We start from the raw sequence: 26,806 nt of genomic DNA, 5'->3' as shown, positions 1-26,806 counted from the left end.
TAGTTTTGTGACAAGGGAACAATGAAATGAAAAGTTAATCCCACTCTTTTGGAAACTACTTTTCAGTAGGAGACAGAGGAACAGTATATTAGAAAAAAGCAAGTTGTGGTGTAATAAAAATGGATATTTCATATTCATGGAACTCAAAATCCAGTTATTCTTGCTACAGTTATCAGTAGGAGGGAGGAAACACTGTTAGCAAGTTGAAGGCAATTCAAGACAGGGACCAATAGGAAAGAATATGTGGTTAGATGACTGGGTAGTCTGCCAAGGCATATGTATCTCACAATGTACATAGAATGTACCAGTTCATGCTAGGACTGGGGAGCAAACAAAGTGTAATTTTTACCTGTGTGGTATTTTTATATATGTTATCTAGCATAGGTTCAAAAAGGAAAAAAAGATTAAAGCAAAAAGTTGATATAGTAATTCATGTAGCAGAAATTAAAAAGCTTAGTTTAGAAGGTTCAAGGTTCATTACAGAAAATTATTTTTATGGCATTTTCTTTGTCAAGCTGTTTGCAGAAATGAAAATCGGCTTTCAAAAATGTATATACTGAATGCCATTCAATAGATAATAAAGGCTGTGAAATCTGTATCACAAAGTTGCATTCAGCACTATTTTCAGAAAGCAGGTTTTGAAATTCGAGTGAAAATACTACTGATGAAAATGAATTGTTTGAGTTTGTCAAAATCAGTGTCAGTGCTCAAATGCAAGAATATTTAGAAATTGATGAAAACTTGTGCACTGAAGTCACCAACGATGATATAAAATCTTTTATTTCAATTGTAATTGTTGATGTGACCTTTAACAAAAATAGCTTGGAAAGTAGTGATGAAGATGAAGAAGAGTCAGATGAAAAATGTGGCATAAAAACTCTACAGATGCCTTAAAATACACCTAATTAAAAAATCAATGATAACTGTTACTGGTAGTGAAGGATTTAAGATCATGAGTAACTTAACATTCATGTGAAAAAAAAAAAAAAAATGCCCCCAATGCACAGACTTTCAAACAAACCCATGTAACAGATTTTTTTTTCATTAAATTTCTGTAAATACAATATTTTAGTGTTCATTTCACATATTTTTACAATAATTAAACTTTTTTAAGTAAGAATGTTCATCTTTCATTACCTTCAAATTCAAATAAATACCTGTGGCTGTATTACTTATTTATATATAATTCATTTGAATCTTAATGCTACCTGAATTTCAAATTAAATAAATTTTTTTGGTGTGTACCCTCTGAAGAAGGGTCAACTCTATTTAAAGGACAAATGGCTGGCCTGGTAGATGCCCCTTATTGGGAGGTACTACTGCATATTTATTTGGTATGTCTTCCCATGTGTAAAGCATGCCATGCATACAGCAGCTTTAAATATGTTATAATACTATAACAATCTCATACTATAACAATTATTTAATCAAGATTTATTGAATATAAAATTATTAGTTTTTTTTTTAAATACAATTATATATGGTACTTTCTGATTATCTCCGCCCGTCACTGAAACGTCACGAACTCACTAGTGACTAATTTTTTGCCAAGTTAATGTGTGAAAAGTAACAGTAATTTCTGAAATAGTGGCACTCTAAAAATTCTTACGATAGCATTCAAAGAGTAAAATAGGAGAAGCAAGAAACACAGGCAATAAACATTAACTTTTTTTTTAAGGATTTTCCCCCCTCCCCATATACACATCAGCCTGTTTTTACTTAAAAAAAACTGGAGAATTGATCAAATTCAGCATTATACAACATCCACATTGCACATCAATGAAAACAAACATGTGCTATGTGCATACCTGTGTTGTTACATAATATGTTTTGGTGACATTGGGGTCTACACATAACAACTATGGTAACATACTAACTGCTTTGCCTCCTGAATACTTTCTTTCTTTCTTTTTTTTCTTTTTGTAAAAACATGTAGATGTATTTTATAAAAAATAATTGTTTAATCTTTAGTGAAATTCCTTTCAGAGTAATTTTTATGCTCTTAAATCAGAGAAAAATATAAATAAATACACTATTTTATAAGCCTTTGCAAAGCCACAGCAGTGATTTTCTTTTCCTTTTTTTCCCCCTAACTAAGCCTCTATGCTCCTGGATGCATAGCATTTCTAATGATTAATGAAATCTGCTACAATTAAATTTTGAATATATTAAAAGATAATGTCTCTATCCTTTTTTACTGTATTTTAGACTTTTAACACTAGATAAATCTCTACAGATGCTGTTTTTAAGAATCTGTCTGCATTCGCTGCTGATGTGAACAAGTTTAATTACTGTGCAGAGCGTAAACAAAACAGCTATGAGATATGTTTATGTTCTCAGTGTCTGAGAAACTGTGGATAAATAAATTCTTTATGCTTGCTGACTATTTAAATTTAAAATTAATTTTAAAAGACAGTAGGATATATATATCACAAAATAAAGATTTATCTAATGCAAAAAATGTGTAGACACTCATGGTATGTGTTTAGTATATAAAAGAGTGTACCGAGGAGTATGTGGGAAATACTAATAACTATTTGTACAGCTACAAAACATATTTGTTTCTTTCACCAAATTAAGTTATATGTGCCCCATCCCCTTTTTTTATTTGTATATACATATAAGGAAAAATTCTAGTTAATTTTGCCATGCTGAATTTCTTAAAAATCAAATTTTATTTGTGTATATATAAAAAAATATTAGCATAGATTAATGAAATTCTATCTTATTTGTGCACAATTTTAAGAGATTCAGAGTTAAAAAATATTCAGTATAGTCAATAGTTTTATTTGTAGGTGAACTTTGGAGTTTTCTGAATTTATATTGCATACTTAACATTAATGAGCTAATGTACAGTAAATCAGCCTTATTTAATCTTTGCTGTGAATTTGTTTTGTCATTTATGCAAGTTTATTGAATGATGATTAATGGCAGTGTTGACTTTTTTCCAATGACTCTAGAAAAGTTTTTTAATTTTGAATCACTGATTTTCAAAACAAGAAACAATTTTCTTGGGTAAACATTAAGATCCATGGCCATAGTAAAATTGCTCTTAACCATCTTCTCTGCTATCTTCAAAGGTAACAGAGTTGCTTTAAATTAATTGTCTGATTGTTGGTTATTTTAATCAATAATGCAACATACATTTATTAGACATCAAGTTATGCTACTAGTTGAGTTTTTCATACAGGGCACATTCAAGTCAGCAACTGCAAAATGTTAGAACACTTTTTCTGATGTTACTGGAATACTATTTAAGATAAAAATAATTTTATTTCACTGGAGAACAAACAGTTTTCTTTGAGACATTTGTTTGTTTTTAATCTTCTTGAAAAACTATCAAGTGTAATTTTGTTAACTCTTCAGCCAGACAAGCCATGTAATGTACACATACAAGAATATTTTTCTTAATACCCTCAAGTAAGCACGTATATGCACATAAGTGTATGTTTTATTTTGAAATTCATCCAAACAGTTAAAGTAGTATGCTGGAACATAAAAAATCAAAGTATAAAATAGTAGGGACATTTTGGAATTGTAACCAAGAAAATGCATTTTCTTTATTTAAAAAAAAAATTGAGCTGTCAGAGCTGAACTTTTGACCACTTATAAGGTTAAACAATACATGCAACTGCAGATGCATTTAAATTATATGTTGAAGAAAATTATAATAATCATTACTGAAAGTTGAATGCATATGATGTCATAGTGATACAGCGAGATTTCAAAGGAGATCAACTGCAGTTGAACGATTTGATAAGTTAACTGCTTTCTTCAAAGTTCTGAGCACATTGACCTTTTTCAGTAAATCTGCTTTGTGATTTTTGTTATAATCTAATCAATGAGAATAAATATTTATAATTTTCTTACACTCGTGTTTGAAGTGTGCCAAATTGATTTGAATAATATAGGTGTAAAAACACTTCTTTTTGAATTAACACTTCTTTTAAAATTTGGCTTCTGGAGTGAATTATATATATATGTTTCTTTTTTACCTTTAAATTACAGTTCCTGAATATTTATATTTTCATGTAATGCTTGTTTAAATGCAGTACAAAGTATGAGATGGAATCATCAGGAGTTCGCATAATTAGATGTCTTAGATTTCCGAATTTTTGATGATAAATTTAAATCTAGTAAAATGACATAACTAAGCCTGTAGCAGGATTGGCACCAGAGCTGGTGCAGGCGTATTGTGGTGCAAAATTCAGGAGAGACAAGAATTATAAACTTGAGAGGTTGACTGAGCAGCAAAAATTAGGGATGGCAAAAATTTTAGAGCTTAGAAGAGGCACTGGGCAGAAGTTTAGAGGTGGCAAAATTTTTCGAATTTATGCTACCAGACAGCAGAATTTAGGACCCATCGGCAGCAAATACATAGCACCGGTCCTGCCCCCCATATTCCCTTAAGGGCAAAAAGTGTGATCATAATCAACATCAACACAATTCCAATCAATATATTGTAATTGCCTATGATGCAAATCTCTAACCAACTTGTGTTTGAAAGTGACATTTTGGAATCTTAGTCAGTCGGGAGAAAAATCATATGGCACACCTGCTTCTTTTTGTTGAGTATTATATTCTCCATTCATAGATTTTGTAAGAGAAAGGCAGATTTTTTTATAATATTTAGTTTATTTATTAATTTATTTTAGCTGGTAGTCCAGAGGCTGAGATATTAGATCATTTCAGGTATTGGACATCTGGATTTCAGACCTTTTTGTATTTTAGTGGCATTATCAAAATTTTTTCTTTTTGCATTTCTTGTAGCTGTTTTAAATTATTGTTTTAGCATTTCTTTTTAATTTTAATATATTTTGTAATTGTATGTAATAAATTTGCAGTTTGTTTTTCACTTTTAGTGCTATTTGGTTGCAGCATGCTTGGACCCTTCTGATACCGAAGAATGGATACGACTAGCAGATCTTTCACTAGAGCAAAATAAAATTGCTCAAGCTATCAGCTGTTATAGTTATGGTAAATTGCCAGATTTAAAGTACCATTTTCGATTCTTTTTATACATATCAAAATTAAGCTCAATCCTTCATTATTGTCATATTAAATCTAAACAATTATTTAAATGTAATGTGTTCATCTATTTGTGCAAAAACATTTCTGCTTAAGTAACAGAGCTGGTTATATGCAATTTGTTTGGGAAAGGTGATTGCAGTCTGTATTTACTTAAAATTACAAAGTAACAAGGCAAAGCTTGGAACATTATGAACATATCTCAATGCTGTATAGGAGGAACGTTTTGTGAAATAGCATTTTTAGAGTAAAAATTACAGTTAAAACATTCATTATTCATTAATGAGTTAAAATTTAAATCATATGTTTATAGCTGTAGAAAAAGAATCGGTCTTATTAGATTTGTTCTTGAGTATCTCTACTCACTTTTCATGTCTAAATAAAGTATGATGGCTATTTTACTAATTATAATTTTTAATTTGTCGAGAACATACAAACAGTTAGATTTTATTTTTACAAAATTCTGTTCATATATGAGTCAGATTTCATAAAATTCTATACTATATTTTGAGAAATTTTGTAATAAAAAGTGTCAGAAATGTGCATTTTCTGCTTGCTTTAGCACCATGACATCATAAAACTTTTTTATTTAAATGGCAGTGCTTATTTAATGGAATACTGCATACCTTCATGCCTTTAGTATTCACATGTTTAGCTCATCACTATTCTGGATTGATCTACAGTGCTTTCATGTATGTCTTGTACTTGCCAGCTAGCATTAATAGCCTATCCCAGTGTTGAAGACTATGCTGTTACTAAATCTTTGAGATGATGAAGCTGAGTCGATATCATCATTGATATTTAAGTTCTTAAGTAAAGAACAATAATTCTGACTGAATTAAAAAATTTTTGACTGTTTCACATGCTGAAGGAAACAAGACTCCTGTTTAAAGCATTAGCTATAGATACGTCCTCTTTATTTTTTCAGTACTTTCTGTTAACTGGGCAGCTTTTAGTGCCAAATATAAATGTTGGCACAGAATCTAATTAGATGGTATCAAACTTAACAATATGTAAAACTTGATGAAAAGAGTTACTATTTTATTAAATCCAGTATAAATAATAATAAAAAAAACTGCAAATCACAAAATTTTCAAAAGCAGCTTATCTTTAGAATTCCTGATAGAGTGTTAAGCATTGCTATACTTTTCTTTTCCTATTGACTATATTATTTAAATTTACTATATTATTAGTATTTTTTTTAAATACATAGCAATAACATTTGGTGACAACATCCTTTTTACTTCCTTGTACGAAGTAAAAAGGAAGTATTGTAATCGCGAAAAGTTTCAGGCAGCATATTTCAATGAAAATATCCATTTTGACCGCTATTGAATGCAATTTAACGATGTATTAGCGTCATATCTGTACATAAGGACAGAATAAAATGCTCTTTTCCTTCAAAAAAATTATAAAACTGCTTTAAAATTAATTCTGAAGAGAATTTTTCGTGGCGTCTGTATGAACGTATGTACGTACGTATCTCACATAACTCAAAAACGAGTAGCCTCAGAACGTTGAAATTTTGTATATAGGACTGCTATAACATGTAGATGTGCACCTCGTGTTTTGGTTGCAATTGGCCGCACCAAACGTATATAAATATATTTATATATATATCCACTCTATTACCTGGCTCAGTGATCTCAGTTTCTTTACTCTTATATGTTTGTAAATTGTACATTTTTTGCTTTAAAAATGATTGAATTATGTTGTTTTCATCTTCCAGTTAAGGATTTTATGCCTTTAGTAAATCTGTGTGCAATATTTTTAGAATTATCAGCAATTTTAAAGTTGTTTAATTGCCGCTAAGCCGGTTTTTAATGGCGGCCATTGATGTTTACATTTGAAACAGGAGACTAGTGGATTTGTTGCCAATCTAGAGAAACTTAGCTTCGCAACAACAAAGATAACGCATTCATTTATTATTGCCAATTAAATCATACTTAATTCTTTCTGGAATTTTTTTGAGGAAATAAGCGTTTGAGATTTACTTCGTAATTTTTAATATAGATATTTTGAGTTTTTATGTATTTTTGCCTTCTCGCGAAGTGAGAACTGAATTAATTAAATAAGAAATACTCAATCGTCTGTGAAAAACTGTTTCTGTTTTTTGTTTGCTTAATTTCTTTTATACATCGTTCTAGCTTTATTACAGTATTTGAATAGAACATGTGGCAATGATTAGATAATTCTTTAAATGATATACATTTTGTGCATTCTGAGTTATAATATGAATGAAATATAATACTGATAAGTAAACCTAGCGCCAGAGTGTCACTATGGTAAACAAAGTGCATTTTAAAGAATGCATTTATTCTATTGTGGTTTATGCGCTGTCGGTGAAGTAGATTTAATTAAATCCAATAAGTTTAAATGAAATGCAAAAAAAAAAAAAAAAAAAAAAAAAAATGCGTATAATTTAATATTCCGTACAAGGAAGTCATGTGGTGTACACATCAGATTTTTTTCTTAAGGTGATTCAACACAAATGGGAAATAAATGCATTGGAGATTGAGACTAATATATTTAACTGCTTCATAATGAGAGCTTAGCTTCATAATGAGCTTATTCTCATTGCATTTAGCATAATTTCAGGAATACATTTAATGTTTATAAATGTAATATGATTCTCAATCACATACCTATTTTAGATACCAAATTTGAGAAATTTTGGATTGTCTCATAACATACCCTTTTGTGAAAGTCTGTTGTTAATTTTATAGTTTTTCTTTAAAAACTGTTTTGGGCTCCATACAGAATACAACTTTATTAAAGATTAAGTCCATTAAAGATTGTTATGGGCTTCCTGCAAAGCACCATTTCTGGTTGTCCAGTTTTACCCAAAATCTAATCAACTCTTTTTATATGTATGTAGAAAGTTAAATATGTGAAATGGAAATTTTTTAAAGTGTCATATAAGAGTTATGGTTGACCCCCCCAAAAAAACGTTGTCACACACACAGACCAACAAACATTATTATAAAAGTAGTAAAAATGTGACCTTAATTTGTGTTCATTCACTGAAAACTCACTATTGAATTTTTGAACTGAAAACATTACCCCTTATGTATATAGGTAGCTGTTATCTACTGTAATAAAGACAAATGCAGAAATACAAAACAGATTTTACAAGATTAATTTCAAATTACACAAGAGGCATAAAACTGCTAATATCATTTAACACTGCCAAAAATATTTAACATCTTTTCATGCAGTCCCAAACATGTGAATTCATTGAAGTAAGAATCTACTAGATGATGGTGGCCAGTGATTTCTTTACGCATCAATCCTGTACAATGATTTAATGTTGTATTTGTGGTTAACTTGCAGGTGTTCATACCTGGTAGCTGCCAGTACATCCACTTAAGCAACTGAAAGTCTAGGACAAAAAATTCCTGGACTGATGTTCATTCTTCCCACTTATTTGCAATGGCATCATGCACTGCTATTCATGACACCATATAAACAAGCTACCACAATTGACACATTGACATGCATTTGGTGACTGCCACTCATTAACAGAAAATACTCTTTTTTTTTTTTTCTAATCTTATAGAATGTATGTATTTAGGTTCAATATTTAATTAAGGAAATAAAGCTGATTGCCACATTTTTACAAGCATTATGCTTTACTTCTATGCTATGGTGGCCACCATAAAAGAAAATCACCATCTCCATAATTAATTGCTTAAGTTTATTGGCAGTTGAAAGTCGATCCTACTTAACTTCTTATACTAAACAACTTTTTCTTTCAAGAAAGACATGTACTGCAGATAAACTAAAAGTGCATATTGATCATCCTTTTGGATACAAAATGCTATCAATTTTCGATATACCAAGGAGTAAGAATAATGCAGCATTCTGCATTATAATAGACTAAGCTAAAATGGTCACAAGAGGCACCTATATATTAATGATAAAAGTATTCAAAGAAAAAACACTGAATGTTACAGGCAGAAAAAATGAGATGTGGCTCAACAGTGATGTATAAGAGTGATGTTTGCTGGTATATCTCAACACTGTTGAGTTATACCAGCAAAACATATATGATGCCATTTGATAGAATAGAAAAACTCTTTTTAAGTCACATTAATAGCATTTGCAAATTAATGGCCAGTAGAAGCTATATATGCAAGAAATAAATATTAGTGAGGAAATGTAATTTAGTCGTAATAAATGTAGATGTAGAAATAAATGTAATTTTATTATATTTTACTCTTCTGTAAAACATTTATGTTATGTATGCGCACTATCTTCATGACTGTTTTTTCTCTCTCGCATCATGCATTTATGCTCGGTAAATTTCTTTCATGGTTGGTGCTATATTATAGAAGTTCCCACTCAGGATATAACCTGCACTGCTGCTTACAAAAATAAAAATTTGTTACACAGTTATTAAACACATGCTATAAAATGTAACATGAATGGAAAATATTGAAATATTAATTCAACATATGTCTAAGTACTATAATTCAACATATGAGCTGATAAAATGTTTATTACAAATGTCTTTTGCCATATTATGTGATATCTTTATAGTAAGTAACAACTGTTTACATGCAAAATCTAATAACTGAAAGTAATATGTTTTCACACATGAATTATTAATTTAAATTTCAGTAGTCGCCAACAATTATAACTTGAATTTCTATGTTATAGCAATTCGTAATGAGCCAGATAATGTACCATTTCTGTGGGAAAGATGCAATTTATATGAACGAATAGGAGATCGAAAAAAAGCTTTGGCTGGATATGAACAAATTTTGAAGCATTTGAGTGCCCCTGAAGCTGGACAGAAATGTGTAGAAATGTCAAGAGAGATTGCAAAGGTAAATTATTTGTGCTAGATATTGTTATATATATATATATATATCAGTTATTTTAATTTAGTTATTAATATATATGAATTAATATCATTGCAAGATATATAAAATGAAGGAAAAGATTTTACTGTGTGATTTTTTTTTTTTTTTGTTTTTTTTTTTGTCAAAGCTAATTTCTCCGTCCATTTTTTTTTATTAGGTTCATTATGAGAATACTGACTACATAAATGCAATTAAAGTGTTAGAAATGGCTTTTACTAAGTTCCCTTCACTGATTACTTCAGAAGGTAACTTAAAATCCTTCTGTATATTTAATGTGTATTTGTGTATATATGCATATATGTATGTGTAAACTTATTTGTGTAATTTTTTAAATATTTTGTTTTAGATGTGAATTTTCTTCTGGAGTTACAACTGATTCAAAAATTTTACACATCAGCCATAAAGGTAATTTGATATGCATCATATACTATAAATTTTCATTTTTATAATATTTTATATAAAACTTAATGTTTTATATCATGGTATTGGTGGTATTTTTAGCATGAAATTATATAACTGCCACATGTTTTGGTTATTCATCATATCTTTCATTAGATCACAGAAACTTCTGATTTTTAATTTTCGGAAATTATTCTATATCCATTCTCCTATCTATAGTGATTTTCAGCATAATTTTTCTTTTAAAATTTTATTTTATTTAAATTGTCTTATATACTATAGAAATTAAAGGACTTTTTATGAAAACTGAATTAATGTTTATCATTTAACATTTGTATTTAATTTTGTTTTATATCAGTATTATGATGCATTACTAAATTAATTCACACAAGAATATATATTGCATACATTGTTAATTTTTTGTTTTTGTTTTTGTTTTCATTGTAATTAAAAGTACGTAGCATATTCGGAAACTAAGTACCGTTTCATTCTAGCGCCGTTGCAGCACTGTGGTATGCTTCCCGCGCATGCGCACTAGTCTTTCTTGTTCACTGACTTTCAATTGTCGCCATTTTGGTTGCTCTATGTTGTGTTTTCAGTTTGCTGTGCACATTCAAAATGTTTAAGACAATTAGTTCTCCCGCTGACTGTGAGATTCGTGCCGTGATTAAATTTTTGAACGCGAGGAATGTTAAACCGGCCGAAATTTATCGTCAAGTGACAGAAGTTTACGATGAATACGCGATAAGTGATGGAATGGTGAGAAAGTGGATAAGAATGTTTAATGCAGGTCGAACAAATGTCCACGCCGAGGCTCGGAGTGATCGGCCTTCTGTTGTCACCGATGATTTGGTAAGGAAAGTTGATGAAGCAATTCATGAGAACAGGCACTTCACAATGACAACTCTTTCAGAGGCATTTCCACAAATTTCACGTACTGTTTTGTTCGAAATTGTGTCTGACCGCTTGAATTATTATTGCAAACTGTGTTCCCGATGGGTTCCAAAAATGCTCACTTATGTTCACAAAACAAAGCGATTTGGTAGTGCCCTGACATTTCTCACGCGGTACAGTCATGAGGAAGAAAACGTTTTAAACCAAATTGTGACAGGTGATGAAACTTGGGTGTGTCATTTCACACCAGAATCGAAACAACAATCGATGGAGTGGAGACACACTCATTCTCCAAAAAAACAAAAGTTCAAAGTGACAATGTCATCACAAAAAATCACGTGCACTGTCTTATGGGATAGGAAAGGCATTTTGCTTACTGAATTTCTTCCCAGAAGTGAAACCATTAATGTGGCACGATATTGCGAGACTTTAACAAAACTAAGGCGTGCCACTCAAAACAAACGAAGATGAATGCACGGTAATGGAATTGTGTTGCTCCATCACAATGCTCGGCCCCATACTGCTGGTGTCACTCAATCGTTAATTCGACAGTTTCATTGGGAGCAGTTCGATCACCCGCCGTACAGCCCGGACTTGCCGCCGTCTGACTATCACTGCACATGAAGCGCGAGCTTGGTGGCAAGCGCTTTGGATCTGACGATGACATAAAAAATGCTTTGGAGTCGTGGTTATCGAAACTGGCGGGAAGTTTCTTTGACGATGGTATGCAAAAACTGGTCACCCGCTATGACAAGTGTTTGATCATTGGCGGAAACTATGTTGAAGAATAGTTTAAGACATGTATTTTCATGTAAAAATAAAATTGGATTCGAAAAAATTGTTTTACTATTTTTTTTTTTTTTTTTTTCCAGAACGGTACTTAGTTTCCGAATACGCCTCGTACTTTAATAAATAAAAGCTTTCCTTAGTTATTCATGATTTTCTCAACATAAAAGTGTAAAAAAAATTACAAATGAAATTATCCAAAACACATAGAATTTGGGATATCTAATTAAAAATAAATATATTTTACATCATAATCATGTTATAAATAGTTCTATAAGTTAAATCATTCATTATAAAGTAAATTTTGCATCAGTTTTGAGTTCTTCTGAAATGGCATCACTATGCAACATGAAAACCTGTTGTAACCTCCTTTTTATATGAGAACCTTTTTTTCCCATTTAAAGTTGGCAGTTATGAAATTATAAATTTATGTACAAGATGCTTCCTGAGAGTAGATATAAATTTAAAGTGCAGCCAAATCTTTTATATGGACACAAAGTTTTGCTTTGCTGTTTTCCAAGAGAGTGTTTTGTAACTCATTTCATTGTTCAATTCTTTTAAATTAGAACCCTTCAGAAAAACAAACTGATATATTATTGTAATGTTTAATGCAGGAAGATGTATAGGGTCACTAAAAAAGATGAACCTGATTTTTAATTCCTATATAATTTGCTTTGTTGTAAATAAGTCTTCTTAATTTTTACACGAAAGTAATTAGAAAGTGTCAAAGTTTTGGCAGTATAGAGTTCTTATAGGGACGAGTAAGGTGACCGTGATATGTATAGAAACTTTGGATAGTAAAAACAGTGTCAGTAACTTTGCAGTGCATGTTATGATACACAGAACTTAAATCTGCTATAACTGTTTAATGCAAATTTGTGAAATTATGGAATATAGCCACCTGCTGCAAAATGATCTCTTGTTGCTGTTACTACCAAGGTTACTGTGCTATAATGTTTTCTGTACCCAATCAAAAATTCTTTAAGCATGTGATGTCACTGACTCATACTTTGCTCTAAAGCAACTATAATACAAGCAGGTAACCCTTGTATCTTTGTTTCTACCACTTCTATAACGACAATAATTAATGACAATAATTAATGATAATGCTTGTCCCCCTTTATGCTGCACTGGTGACTGATTATCTTAGGCAAAGGAATCTGAAGGATGAAGTGGCTTGCAATTCTCTGGATTTAAATCCAACAGAACATGTATAAGATGCATTAGAATGCTGACTTGTCTCACTACACTCCTCACCTAGCATTGTGCAGGAGTTTCAAAGTGCTATTCATTGTAAATATACTTTGTTACCACGTTAATTCCTACTAAATCTAATACAAAACATTTAAAATCTCTGGAAAGCTTTTTGTTGGTCAGGGTGACCACACACCTCACTATTTTTTTTTTTCTAAATATATGTCTTAAATGTTGTAACATCACCTTTTCCTTGTCCTGTCCTATATCACATTTCTTATGTTCTTATTTAAATTTAATTTTTGTCTGCATTTTGAAAATATATCAAGTGTGCCAAAATAAAGATCTTGTGCTAACTGCATAATCATTTAAGTTGTATGAGTTTTTATTAGTTGTTTTTTTTATTTTTTGGGCCTGTATATTATTTTATTCATAATAATGTTAAATTTGTTTTTATTTTCCTTCATTTTTTCCGCTTTGTTAAGAATTATATCTTTTGCTCATATTATTTACATTCAATTTTTGTTTTGTTTGTGTGCTGGCCTCACCAGTGGCTGAGTAGTTAAGATTGCTAATGCTGGTAGTTAGACAAGGGTTCAGTCCCAGGCAAATGGGGTGGCTGCATGGTTAATTTGCAGGGTTTTCTGTTTATGTAACATGGGTGTGAAGCAGAGTTCCTTAGGCATCTCTTCCCTTTGACAGATAGCCCACATATGCTTTGCCAAATTCAAATAACCTAATACAATATATTTATTTTTTTGTTATTTATAACTTGTTTCTAGAATTTTGTTCAACATTGTGGTGTCAAGCTTCAGATGCCTGACAGAGAAATTGATACACCTGATGAACTAGAGACTTTCACAGATGATGATTTTAAAGTTGTTTTAAAGTAAGTTGTATTCATGGAAAGACCACTATTTCTTAGAGATGTGATCAATAAAGCAACACTCTTGCCTAAAGAACACAGTTGCATAATTTTTAAAGTATAATTTAAAATTAGATAAAGCAAACTTAGATGGGATAGATTTTGAAAATAAAAATACCAGTTATGATGGTGATTAACTTTAGGTCCCTGTTTTTCTGATGACTGTCTCTTGAAATTGAGAAGTTTTTTTCATTTTTGTTAATCTAGAAAGGTACTAATTTAAGTCACAAAAGCAAATTGCCTTAACGTAAATGCTCATAAAGTAAAGGATATCTCAATTCCCAGTTATATTCTAATAATCATCAATAAATAAATAATTTTTTTCAATTGTCCTTATGTTTAAATATCATTGACCAATAAAAATAATTTAATGCTATGTAACTTTATTGCAGTTTTCATTAGTTTTTGATAAGAAAAATAAATACTTTCTTTCAGCTGTTATGTTCCAGAAGTTCTTCCTGTTGATCTAGCTGTAAAAGTCTTGCTATGTTTAATACATTTGCAGTCTCTAACTGCAGTTCAAGTGAGTGTTGATTTAAACTTTTAGACTGGAAATCCATTCTTAAATAATAATAATAACTAGTAAATAATAATAACTAATAAATAAAAGTAATAATAACTAATAAATAAATAATAATAAATTTTTTGGTGTATTATGTTGTATATTTTTACCATATGAAGCTGCTATTTTTATTAAGTTTTAAATAGATACGTACTTAAGTTGCTTTGAAAACTTATGAAAGAACTTCCAGAAAAATAGATTTGAAACTGTAAATTGTTTATAATTCATGTTGTTCTACATCCATATATATCAAACAATATAGCAGACTTATTTATACAGATTTCAATTTATCATTTGAGTTAAAGACATACAGATAAATAAACACTCTTAATAATGCATGGTCCCTAATAGCACGTAAGTAAACATTATATTTACATCGTTCCCAAGTGATGGTAGATACTTGTTGGTAGAATTTGATTAATAAAAGAAGAATAGAATACATACAAACTTATTCCTTAATTTTGATTGTTTTATGGTTGAATTATTCATAAAAAATTCATTTCCATATACCTGATTTCAAAAAGTGCAGTTCCCTAATTATTTAGAAATAATAATGTTTTAAGATGTTCCATTTCTTCTGATAAAAATTTTGTGAATTTTTTTTTTTTTCTGTGTCATACTACCTAATTTGAGAACTTATGATATAGAATATGTGTAAAAGAAGAATGAAAATATGTATTATTATTTTTATTATAGCCTCTTTTGGAAGCTCTTATTCAAGAAAACCCAGAAGATTTTGGAGACTTATATTTAGATGTTGCAGAAGCTTTCATGGAGATAAAGGAATATGAGTTTGCAAAAACTTTACTTTCTAAGTTGTTAAAAACAGATAACTATAATCTGGTTTGTTCTTTGTTTGTTTTTAAAATTTTTCATAAATTTTGGGAATTTTGTCATGATGTAAAATCTTGACCTTAAATAAGATTTAGTTCAAGTAGTAATTGTAACTATGTCAGTATTAGGTAAGAACTAGTAAGCCCCTGATTCTGTAATGAATTAAATAATGCTTGAATTAAAATGTCAACCAATAATAATTAATTAAACTCATCGAGTATGCAAAGAAAATTAATATTTTTTGATTGCTCAATTTTCTCTGTCAGGTTGTTTTTGATTGCTTTCATTCAAAAACATTACTTGGAAATGTAGACATTAATCAGCTGAATGCGTGCACACCAAACAAATTTTTTCTCTTCATAATTCCTTTTCCTTCACCATTTTTTTCTCTTTGCCATTCTGAATCATATTAAACAAAATGCTGATGTCACTTCTAACACTGAAAATAATAGCTAAAGTAACAATAAATAATAAAGTAAACAATTCATGCCCTAAATCTTAGGTCATTTCATAATATCTTAAAACTAACATCGGAACAATTCGCAGAATGCATGTTGTAAAATTAAATCATAATAGGTAAGGCTTATATAAAATCCTATTGATTGTATTATTGAAATCTTAATATTCACAATTTTAAGTATGTAAAAATAATATCTTATTTGTTTTTCAAAATAAAAGTCTTTGCTTTACAACTCATTGCCATCTCAACTTCAAAGATTAATTAAATTAATTATTTTATAGTTTTCTGTGTTCTGAAATACTGAGTTACTGCTTTTGTGTGCTAACAGTTTTTATAAACTTTGTGAATAAATATTCCAAAAGAACAAAAGTTTAACCAAAAATTTTGAACCTTTTGTATAACTTGAAGCAGTAACAATTTTTGCATCTAGATATGTTCATCAATATACACCCAAAATATAAATAGTATAGCAAATATAAAAAATAGGCATGATAACACCTTGTAAATGTAAACATTGACCAGTGAGATTGCAATTCGCAATATACGCATCTTTTTCCTTTTTTTCTTTTTCTGTTATAAGATGAAGCAAGAAACTCATTTCAGTTATCAAATGAAAGTATAAATAATAATAAACTTTTTTTTTTTTTTAAATTTAAGACTATGAATTTGAAAGTTTTTGATTCAAGTGAATAAAAAAAAATATGTTGTTATTACATTTCTTCAAATTTAACTAACATTTAATAAAGTTTTTTTGAAAGAGACAAATAAAGAAAGAACTCTATTCATGCGAATGTATTATTGCATTTATGTTATAAAAATTTGTTATGATTTAATTTTAATCTGCTTTTTTAATGACCTGGAATTTTAACAGAATTGTTCATGGATGTAAATGTAAACTGAATTAATTCTTAAAAGAAAATCCACAAGAATCATATTTTTATATTCTCTTATTTTACATTTTTGCACATTAACTGTAAAGTACACAAGACCAGTATTGTGATGGCTGTGCTGTTTTCTCCAAACTGTTTGAAAAATGCATCTTAGGCGTATTGCTACAACAAAATACTGGTTGTTTTGAGCCAGGCACTGAGCTATTTAGAATTACTATTAGGATATTTAATGTGCTAATGGAACCAATGTATGTTGGTGCAGTTTGGCGATTTTTTGCAGAAGAAAGTGTAAAAGTTTCTTATTAGATGGAAGTTGGTGGTTTTGGCAACTTTTTGTAAAAGGATTTCCAAACTAGTGATATTTTATACAAGTTGGGAAGCATTATCAACATGTGAAAAGTCAATGTGCAAATTTTAATTGTTAATTAAAGATTGCCTGATACATTAAAAAAAGTAAAACATTAATTTCCAAATCTTTCAGTAATGTTTCAGCGCTGTTCATCTTTCCAAGTACATAGCAGCCTATTTTTGCTTAAGTAAACATCAAAGAGTTGCAGAGACTGAGCACCGCACAAACCTCAGCGACACTGGCTATCTATCAAATGCATCTCCTTTTGTTTCCTTTAGAGGTTTTGTGGCAAAATCCTCTATTTTTGTAGCAATTTTACCAAAGTTTCTTCCATTGCTGTTAAATTCCACAGGTGCATACTTCAAAATTAAGGGGGGGGAATCACACTTTGTTTATAAAAACTGTTGGAACTTATAATACAACATAAAGAATGCATATGAAATTGGCAACATTACTTGCTGAAGGATTGGTATGAGCATGGTTGCCTGAAGAAAGATTATGCACATGACTCCCAGAGTCTGGCGTATTCTGAAATTTGGTGACTTCTAGTAAGGTGGTTGCGATAAGTACCATTATTAGTAATGACTGGTATTAATACTGATTTTCAATTCAAATAATGGTACTGTTTTGTAAACAGGATACCACTTAGCACCAAATATAAATTGAAAAAACTAACTGTGTTATATATAACAAATATAATGCATGTAATGTTTAATATGCTGTTTGCCGATGCTGTTCATGATGCTGAATTTGTGTATTTTCTGCAGCTTTTTTAAATGGAAACAGATTGTTGTGTATATAAAATGAACAGCTGTTCCATTCTCCCTATTTACACAGTGATTTGCTTAAAAAAATCAGAGAATTTCACAAATTTGGTATAACACACAGATTTAACATTGCAAATATTAAACATACCATATTTGCCGATGCTGTTCATGATGCTGAATTTGTGTATTTTCTGCCGCTTTTTTAAACGGAAACAGATTGTTGTGTATATAAAATGAACAGCTGTTCCATTCTCCCTATTTACACAGTGATTTGCTTAAAAAAATCAGAGAATTTCACAAATTTGGTATAACACACAGATTTAACATTGCAAATATTAAACATACCATATTTACTCGAAATAATTTCTCCTCTCGTTTTTTAATACTAATTTTATTATGCTAAAATCAAGCAGAGAAAATAATTTGAATAATGTAATTTCTGTACAGTAAGAGCATAACAACTGAAAATTATTCATGTATATATAAACTACCAGTAATTATCACAATATTAGTCATTTAAAAGAAATGTATATTCCAGTAGGAATATTTAGTAATGTTAATATTACAATAGCTAATAAAAATGTCTTGATCTCTACTTCCTTGTATCCTGACTTTTGTGTATACTTTTTGCTATCCATTACTTCCTAGACCTTAAATTGTTTTATGTTGCTGGAACTACAGTCTGTGTTATTTGCAAAAGTTTGCAGGTCATCACTGTTATCATTGTCTTCATCATCATTCTATATATATTCTCACATCCAGTGATCTACAGAACCATCAACAGCTTTAAATATCCATGTTTTCTTGAAACTCTCACTATTATTGTCTCATCATAAATAACCAGTTAAATCATCAGTTAAAGCCTATTTACCCAAAATCCACAACTGGATCAACTAGTCAGATGAAAACAACCACTAAGTGGATGAATTCATTTTAAAATTTAGGACAGCTCCCTTTCTGAATCTGAAAATTACATGAATGCCCAAAACATTTTCCAGAAACTAAAATGCTAAAGTGAAAATTACAAGAGATGTAAGAATGCAAGAGTAAATATGGGTATTATCATTATGTAATTTTCATAGTTTGATATAAATAGGCTACCACATTTGACACTTTGGCACACATTTGATGATTGGTGCTGTGTCAATAGAAGAGTACTAAATAATTAACATTAAAAAAAAATCTTCTTTTGTTTTGAGATGTTTGAATTTTTCAGTTTTCACATTTCTTTCCTTTTTTATGAAAAGGTAAACAGTTAAAAAATAATTTTTACTGTTTTCCTGTTTTTCTCTTCAAAGACATGGTGCATTTTCAGTGATAAAAATATCTTGATCCGATTAGACTATTGATGTTGTCTAAATGGATGTTGATTTATAACCCAAAATTAAAACTCCAGAACTCTTAAAGCAACTCTTCGAAGATTAAAATTCTGATGTTCACAATTCCAGTTTTTATAGCATTTGTCATATAACCTTATTCAAACTTTTAATTTCTTATTATGTGCTGCTGCAAGGTGATACAGTTTATAAATTAGTATGCTCCAAACTATTACTTTTCTGAAATTTGCTACTACAACCATATAAAAAATATGCAGTTATAGTCTTTAAATTAAAAATAGATTTTGCAATCAAATTGTAATAATTTTTTTATGATTTTTCACTTTTAATATGTGAAACTTCATCGCATATTGTTTGAATCATGGAGGCTTGTATTTGCATGTGTAGCCAAAGATTGCTAGACTGTTCCTTCCTTTTTAATTTGTATTGGGAATGATGGACTCTAATAAATAAGGGCTTAATGTTTTTAAGAATGGAATAGCTTAAAGTGTATTTAAGTATATGTCAAATAAATTGACACAAATCATTATAAGTATATTTCCTAATAATGATTTGTGTCAATAGTGTAAATAATAGTTGGTTAAAGATGTATTTTGTGTAAGTTATAATTTACACAATATGCATAATTTTAGGTACAGGTATTTTCTTCCTCCTGTACCTAAAATGATTGGTTGATGAAATTGCTTGCCTTCATAATTTAACTGGAAGTATGTTGGTATGTATTTTGGGAGGCCTGGAGTTTAAATCTTGGCAAGAGTATTGAGGATTTCTTCTGTTTTATGACTTAAAAAAATTTTTAAATGATTCTACAAGTGGTGCACAAACTAAAAGGTGGAGGATGGTAATTCATCACCACTAGGATTCGGCATTTGGACCCCTTAATCCCCATTTACCTTTTAAAAGGAGGAGTATATAAGTTATTTTCTTCCTTCTTTCTACATACCTTCAAGGTGTAACTGGAAGTGTGCTCGCTGCATATTCAGAGGGTCTTGAATTAGAATCCTGGCAGCAGCATTGCAGATTTCTTCTGTTTCCTGACATTGAGCATTTCTAAAACAATGCTGTACTGGCATCCAAACTAAGAAAGTGATGAACCACTTTTTCCACTTTTTTTTCCATTCGTCACCACCAGGATTTGCAACTGCTTCCCCTCATCCCCATTTGCTCTTTAAAAGGATGGGTATATAGGGTATTTTCTCCACATGTATACCTACACGTTGTGTAAAATAGAAAGCAATCTCACTATGTGCCCAGGAAGTCCAGAGTTTGAATCCTGGCAATGGCATTGTACATTTTTTACACTGCAGCATTGATTTAACTTAATGACTGTACAGAGTAATAGGATGATTTAGGAAGAATTGTACTGACAAGTAGCAGCCAGATTGTTTCATTTTTGACTAGATGTGAGAATGTTTACTTGAGATTTAAGAACATCATAAGGAAACTGGATATTAATTTAGAAGTCAAACAACAAAAATAAGCGTTATATTTTCAAATTTTCACAGGACTAGTTTCAATGGTTTTACCGAGCCACCATCAAATGCGAGCTACCTCAGATGCAAAAGTGCAAATGAACATTTAATATAATTAAAAAGTCCTTTTTTTTATAACTTTTCTCGATAACTCATAGTCTTTTTTAAACTTCAAAATATAAAATGAGTTTTTTTAAGCTAACATTTTGATTGGTGCATATGATCTTTCAGAATGTAACATGACTGCAAAGGTAAAATGTTGTCTTTCACTTTTTGTGCCAGTGTGCATTGTCCCTTTCACATGTTAATGAATATTTTTTTTATTACTATAGCCAGCAGTGTGGATGAAATATGCAGACTGTTTGCATGCTTTATCTCATGTAGAAGAAGCCATGAGTGCATATCAAAAAGTTATTGAAATGGCTCCCACTTATCAGGAAGCTCGTCTTGCTTTATCTAATATTCTTCTTAAAAAAGGAAAAATAGCAGAAGCTGCAAGCATCTTAAAACAAGGTAAATATTTTCATTATATCATACAGTCCAGAGTTCTTTGTTTTAAAAATGCTTTAACTTATTACTTAACTCATATTTGTATGAGCTGTGATGTAGACAGCTCTGACCACATTTCTATTGAAATAACTGAATTTTTTTTTTTTTTCAAAATAAAGACTCAACAATAGGCGAAAGTCACTTATACAAATCTTCTTGAGTACACAAATAATGTTAAATATGGGCCTTTTTTTCAGAAATATGCTCACTTCTTCCCTAAGCGATTTATTAAATTAATAATAATAATAATAATAAATAATAATCATCATTTTATATACTATTTTCCAGTGTATTTTTCCTTAGAATCAAATTATCCAGAATTTAGTTGTGAGGGTAATTATCTTGTCAAGAAAAATAGAATGATTTTTTATAGGTTTGTAGCTATCTTTTTGCATTATGATTTTGCAGTTTGGTGTAAAAATACTTTAGTTACATGAAATGAATCAAATTTAAATATTTTCTGCTTTTTACTATAATTTATTTATCTTAGAATTTAAGCAAGAGGACAGGAATAACCACTCCTCTTCCCACTTTCAGGAATGAATAATGCAATTTTATCAACTATCAAGTTTGCAAATCATTATACAGTACAAAGTCCGTAATCCGGACATCCATTATCTGAAATGATCTATAATCCGGACCTCAAAGCCACAAACTTTTTTTTTTGTATGCTTTACGCATGCATTTAAAGGAGTAATTCTTTCACAAATAAAAGAGCATTGATGACACAAGCATTGATGAATGATTGGTTTGAAAATCATTTTAAACCCGAATCTCGGCGACATTTGAATTCGGTTGGTTTACCCGATGACTCAAAAATAGTTCTGATTGGTGACAACTGTTCAGTGCATACTTCACTTAAAGCTTTAGTGAAAGATAATGTATCCATATTATTCTTCTCTCCAAACTGTACGTCTATCATTCAGCCTATGGATATGGGAATAGTGCATGCGCTGAAAGGCAAATATAAAGTAGCATTTTTAAAATCTATGTTAAGTTTCTTGAACAATGGTAAGACTATTCAAGACTTTTTGAAACTTTTTAGCATAAAATCTGCTGTGTGGAGCATCACAAGATCGTGGGAGGATCTGTCTCCAGATACGTTAAAAAATGCTTGGCATAATTTATGGCCAGCTACCATATTTCATGGTGAGGACGATGAAGATGATAGCCGCAAATTTGAACGTACAGTGCATGCCTATTAGCATTAGTCTTTGGATAAAAAGAAGGCAGATAGTCTGCATGCTCTGCACATTATGCTTATGTTGCCAAAAAAAAATGCTATTGGTAAAATTGTTTGACCAGAAATCGTAGAACTCCTGTACAGCAGTAAAAGAATTCTGTCGGATGAAGCAGATATAAAGGGATCCAATGTCTCCTTTTGCCCTATGCAAAATGATAAAGAAATTTAAGACAACTTTACATTCATTCAGGTAGAGGACAAAAGCAAATTCAGTCTTCTAAGCATAAAAAATGTGACTATTGTGGTCGTTGAGCCATCAGTCAATTATGACATGGTAATGTGACTGTGCCAGTTGTTTTCATGTATTGGATATGCCGTATTCCATTATGTGAAAAATCTTACGGTGGATTTTGAATTTTAATCAGATCAAGCCTATCCACCTATTGCAGCACGGGGACTCAGAGGTTCATAAATCTTCCGCGCTTCAGTTTCGTGCTCTAATGTTGGTTGACAGTACTTGATCATGGAACATTCTATGGACTGAAGCCCACTTTTTCCTGAATGGATGAGTTAACATACTCATCCATTCAGGCATAAAATCAGGCCATTTTTTAGCATAAAATCTGCTGTGTAGAGCATCACAAGATCGTGGGAGGATCTGTCTCCAGATACGTTAAAAAATGCTTGGCATAATTTATGGCCAGCTACCATATTTCATGGTGAGGACGATGAAGATGATAGCCGCAAATTTTAGGTACAGGTATTTTCTTCCTCCTGTACCTAAAATGATTGGTTGATGAAATTGCTTGCCTTCATAATTTAACTGGAAGTATGTTGGTATGTATTTTGGGAGGCCTGGAGTTTAAATCTTGGCAAGAGTATTGAGGATTTCTTCTGTTTTATGACTTAAAAAAATTTTTAAATGATTCTACAAGTGGTGCACAAACTAAAAGGTGGAGGATGGTAATTCATCACCACTAGGATTCGGCATTTGGACCCCTTAATCCCCATTTACCTTTTAAAAGGAGGAGTATATAAGTTATTTTCTTCCTTCTTTCTACATACCTTCAAGGTGTAACTGGAAGTGTGCTCGCTACATATTCAGAGGGTCTTGAATTAGAATCCTGGCAGCAGCATTGCAGATTTCTTCTGTTTCCTGACATTGAGCATTTCTAAAACAATGCTGTACTGGCATCCAAACTAAGAAAGTGATGAACCACTTTTTCCACTTTTTTTTCCATTCGTCACCACCAGGATTTGCAACTGCTTCCCCTCATCCCCATTTGCTCTTTAAAAGGATGGGTATATAGGGTATTTTCTCCACATGTATACCTACACGTTGTGTAAAATAGAAAGCAATCTCACTATGTGCCCAGGAAGTCCAGAGTTTGAATCCTGGCAATGGCATTGTACATTTTTTACACTGCAGCATTGATTTAACTTAATGACTGTACAGAGTAATAGGATGATTTAGGAAGAATTGTACTGACAAGTAGCAGCCAGATTGTTTCATTTTTTTTTTGCACTGTACGTTCAAATTTGAACGTACAGTGCATGCCTATTAGCATTAGTCTTTGGATAAAAAGAAGGCAGATAGTCTGCATGCTCTGCACATTATGCTTATGTTGCCAAAAAAAAATGCTATTGGTAAAATTGTTGGACCAGAAATCGTAGAACTCCTGTACAGCAGTAAAAGAATTCTGTCGGATGAAGCAGATATAAAGGGATCCAATGTCTCCTTTTGCCCTATGCAAAATGATAAAGAAATTTAAGACAACTTTACATTCATTCAGGTAGAGGACAAAAGCAAATTCAGTCTTCTAAGCATAAAAAATGTGACTATTGTGGTCGTTGAGCCATCAGTCAATTATGACATGGTAATGTGACTGTGCCAGTTGTTTTCATGTATTGGATATGCCATATTCCACTATGTGAAAAATCTTACGGTGGATTTTGAATTTTAATCAGATCAAGCCTATCCACCTATTGCAGCACGGGGACTCAGAGGTTCATAAATCTTTCGCGCTTCCGTTTCGTGCTCTAATGTTGGTTGACAGTACTTGATCATGGAACATTCTATGGACTGAAGCCCACTTTTTCCTGAATGGATGAGTTAACATACTCAATTGTCAAATTTGGGTAGCAGAAAACATTACCCTTTCCAGGAATAACCGTTGCATCTTGAGAAAATGACAGTATGACAGTATGGTGTGGTTTTATGGCTATCTTTAATGTTGGACTGTATTTTTTGGAAGAGATAACTGCAAATGGAATCCAAACCTGTTCTGCCACAGGACAACGGTATGGTGATATACTGAGAGATTTTGTAATCCCACTTCAGCATTGGTTCAGTAACTTCAGAATGGTGCACCTCATCACATAGATCGTTGTGTAAAGCAATTGCTAAGACAGTATTTCACAGATGAAGGGATGATCAGCCAACATTTTCCAACAGCGTGGCTTCCTCATTTGCTGGATATCACCCCGTGTGACTTTTGTTTGCGAGGTTTTCTGAAGGACAGTACAGAACAAAGTCCGAAATCCGGACATCCATTATCCAGAAGGATCTAAAATCCGGACCTCAAAGCCACCAACAACGTTTTTTCTCGTAGGCTTTACTCATGCACATTTAATTCCCTCTCCACACATAATAAAACATCTGGAGAGTCCGGATTATTAATTTCACTTCGACATGAAATAAAATACCTTGTTATTGAAGAAACAATCACATTAGCATAAATTTGTATGATCAGTAAGTTTGATCTGCTGCTGCGTATCTGCTTGACACTTATCTCAAATCGAAACATTCCACATAGATACATCGTTGATCTGATACCAACCTGGGAAATCATTATTTATTATATTTTCCTTTCATCGCCGCATGTTTATCAAAATATGACAACTTGTGCCGGCCCTCAATAAGGCTTAAGTAGGTATATGTGGGAATTTATTTATTCAGAACTCCACTATTTTATTTATTCAGTCTTTTATATATTCAGTCACTATTTTATTTATTCAGTCACTTTTATTTATTCAGTCTTAAGCATGTGCAAGAAATAGACATAAGTATAATAAATAACTAATACAATTCAGGCTTAATTGTCTCTGTGCAATTAGAAGCAAGATAAAATTTAACGGAACAACTTGTCATTAGTCGCCAAGCTCATGATGCATAGCTAAATATGTATAGTGAAGGATAGCTAGATTTGATGATGATCGCCCCTAGATTTAAAGGTTTTCGGATATCGCAAACCAGAGCTGAAATTTTCCAATTAACGGATTTTATTAAGAAATCAAGAAATCTGGAGAAGCGGTAATAGATGAAGATGATATAAAAGAAGTTTTTCATTGTGATGACAATGCTTCTCAGACATCAATCAATTAATGAATGGCGAAATTTGTAGTATGGTTCTAGATCCATAAAATACCTCTACCGTTAGTGAAGAAAGTTACTAAAAATGAGAAACGTTACTGAAAACGAGAAAATTTCAATTGACAAGTTAGTCAGACTTCTTGAAACAGCAGTTACAAGACTTCAACAATGTAACTAAACAAGAGATTATGCCTGTCTACAGAATTAAAAAGGAAGTATTATCACAAAAAACAAAGCAACTTAAACAACTTACATTGCAAGAAATGTTTAATAAGGTAAAAAAATAAATATTAAGCTTTTTTCTTGTAAATTTTTATACCCTTTAGATAATTAATACTTCATTATTTCATAAATCGCGATTTCATATTTTTAATTTTATAATTTCTACATGCCATCTTACTAGATTTAAGATGATCCAATATCCGGAAAAATCCCAAATTCGGAATCGCTGAAGTCCCGATGAGTCTGGATTTCGGACTTTGTACTGTATCTATCATGAAAGGCCACCATCTATGCCAGATCTGAAGGATAGCATTAGGCGCCCTCCATGTTCTTGATATTCCAACAGACTCACTCCAGTTAGCTATGTAAAGTGTGGTTCTGCAGGTAGAGCACATTGTTGAACATGAAGGGGGATAATATTGAGCCCTTACAATGCTAATGCTACTTTTTTGTATTATTTAACACTTATACAGCATATTCAATATTTTTATGTGTATTATGGGTTTTGGTACTAAATTTTTTTATTTAATGAATTTATAAACGCATCATTTGAATTATCTGTAGTTCAAATTTGATATCATTTGGACCAATAGAACACATTCTAGAACCCTCTGAAGTAGGAAACTTATTTCTTATTTCTTGATAACCTTTAAATAAAAGAAATATTTTGGAAACTGAGAATTCAGCATTTAGAACATCACTTTAAACAAATCA

At 31.1% G+C, this 26,806-nt stretch overlaps 1 protein-coding gene across 2 annotated transcripts in view; it reads left to right on the top strand.

Annotated features, from left to right (window-relative positions):
* The window catches only part of LOC118202464 (general transcription factor 3C polypeptide 3), a 104,641-nt gene that overhangs the window by 33,266 nt on the left and 44,569 nt on the right, over positions 1-26,806 (top strand). For both annotated transcript variants that reach the window (XR_004760398.2, XM_035374645.2), the window contains exons 8-15: positions 4,863-4,977; positions 9,691-9,860; positions 10,054-10,141; positions 10,243-10,301; positions 13,952-14,058; positions 14,530-14,617; positions 15,353-15,499; positions 21,098-21,278. Coding sequence is in view for 1 of the 2 variants with exons in the window: in XM_035374645.2 (XP_035230536.1) it covers positions 4,863-4,977; positions 9,691-9,860; positions 10,054-10,141; positions 10,243-10,301; positions 13,952-14,058; positions 14,530-14,617; positions 15,353-15,499; positions 21,098-21,278 (955 nt within the window). In the remaining variant the exon portion in view is untranslated. The remainder of the gene's footprint in view (positions 1-4,862; positions 4,978-9,690; positions 9,861-10,053; positions 10,142-10,242; positions 10,302-13,951; positions 14,059-14,529; positions 14,618-15,352; positions 15,500-21,097; positions 21,279-26,806) is intronic.

This window comes from Stegodyphus dumicola, chromosome 6 (genome assembly GCF_044657685.1).
Source record: "Stegodyphus dumicola isolate Sdum_Otavi_A_Nest chromosome 6, ASM4465768v1".
In the NCBI taxonomy this organism is placed as follows: domain Eukaryota; kingdom Metazoa; phylum Arthropoda; class Arachnida; order Araneae; family Eresidae; genus Stegodyphus; species Stegodyphus dumicola.
Note: the sequence above shows the minus strand (reverse complement) of the source record. Positions and strands in the feature narration are given on the sequence as shown.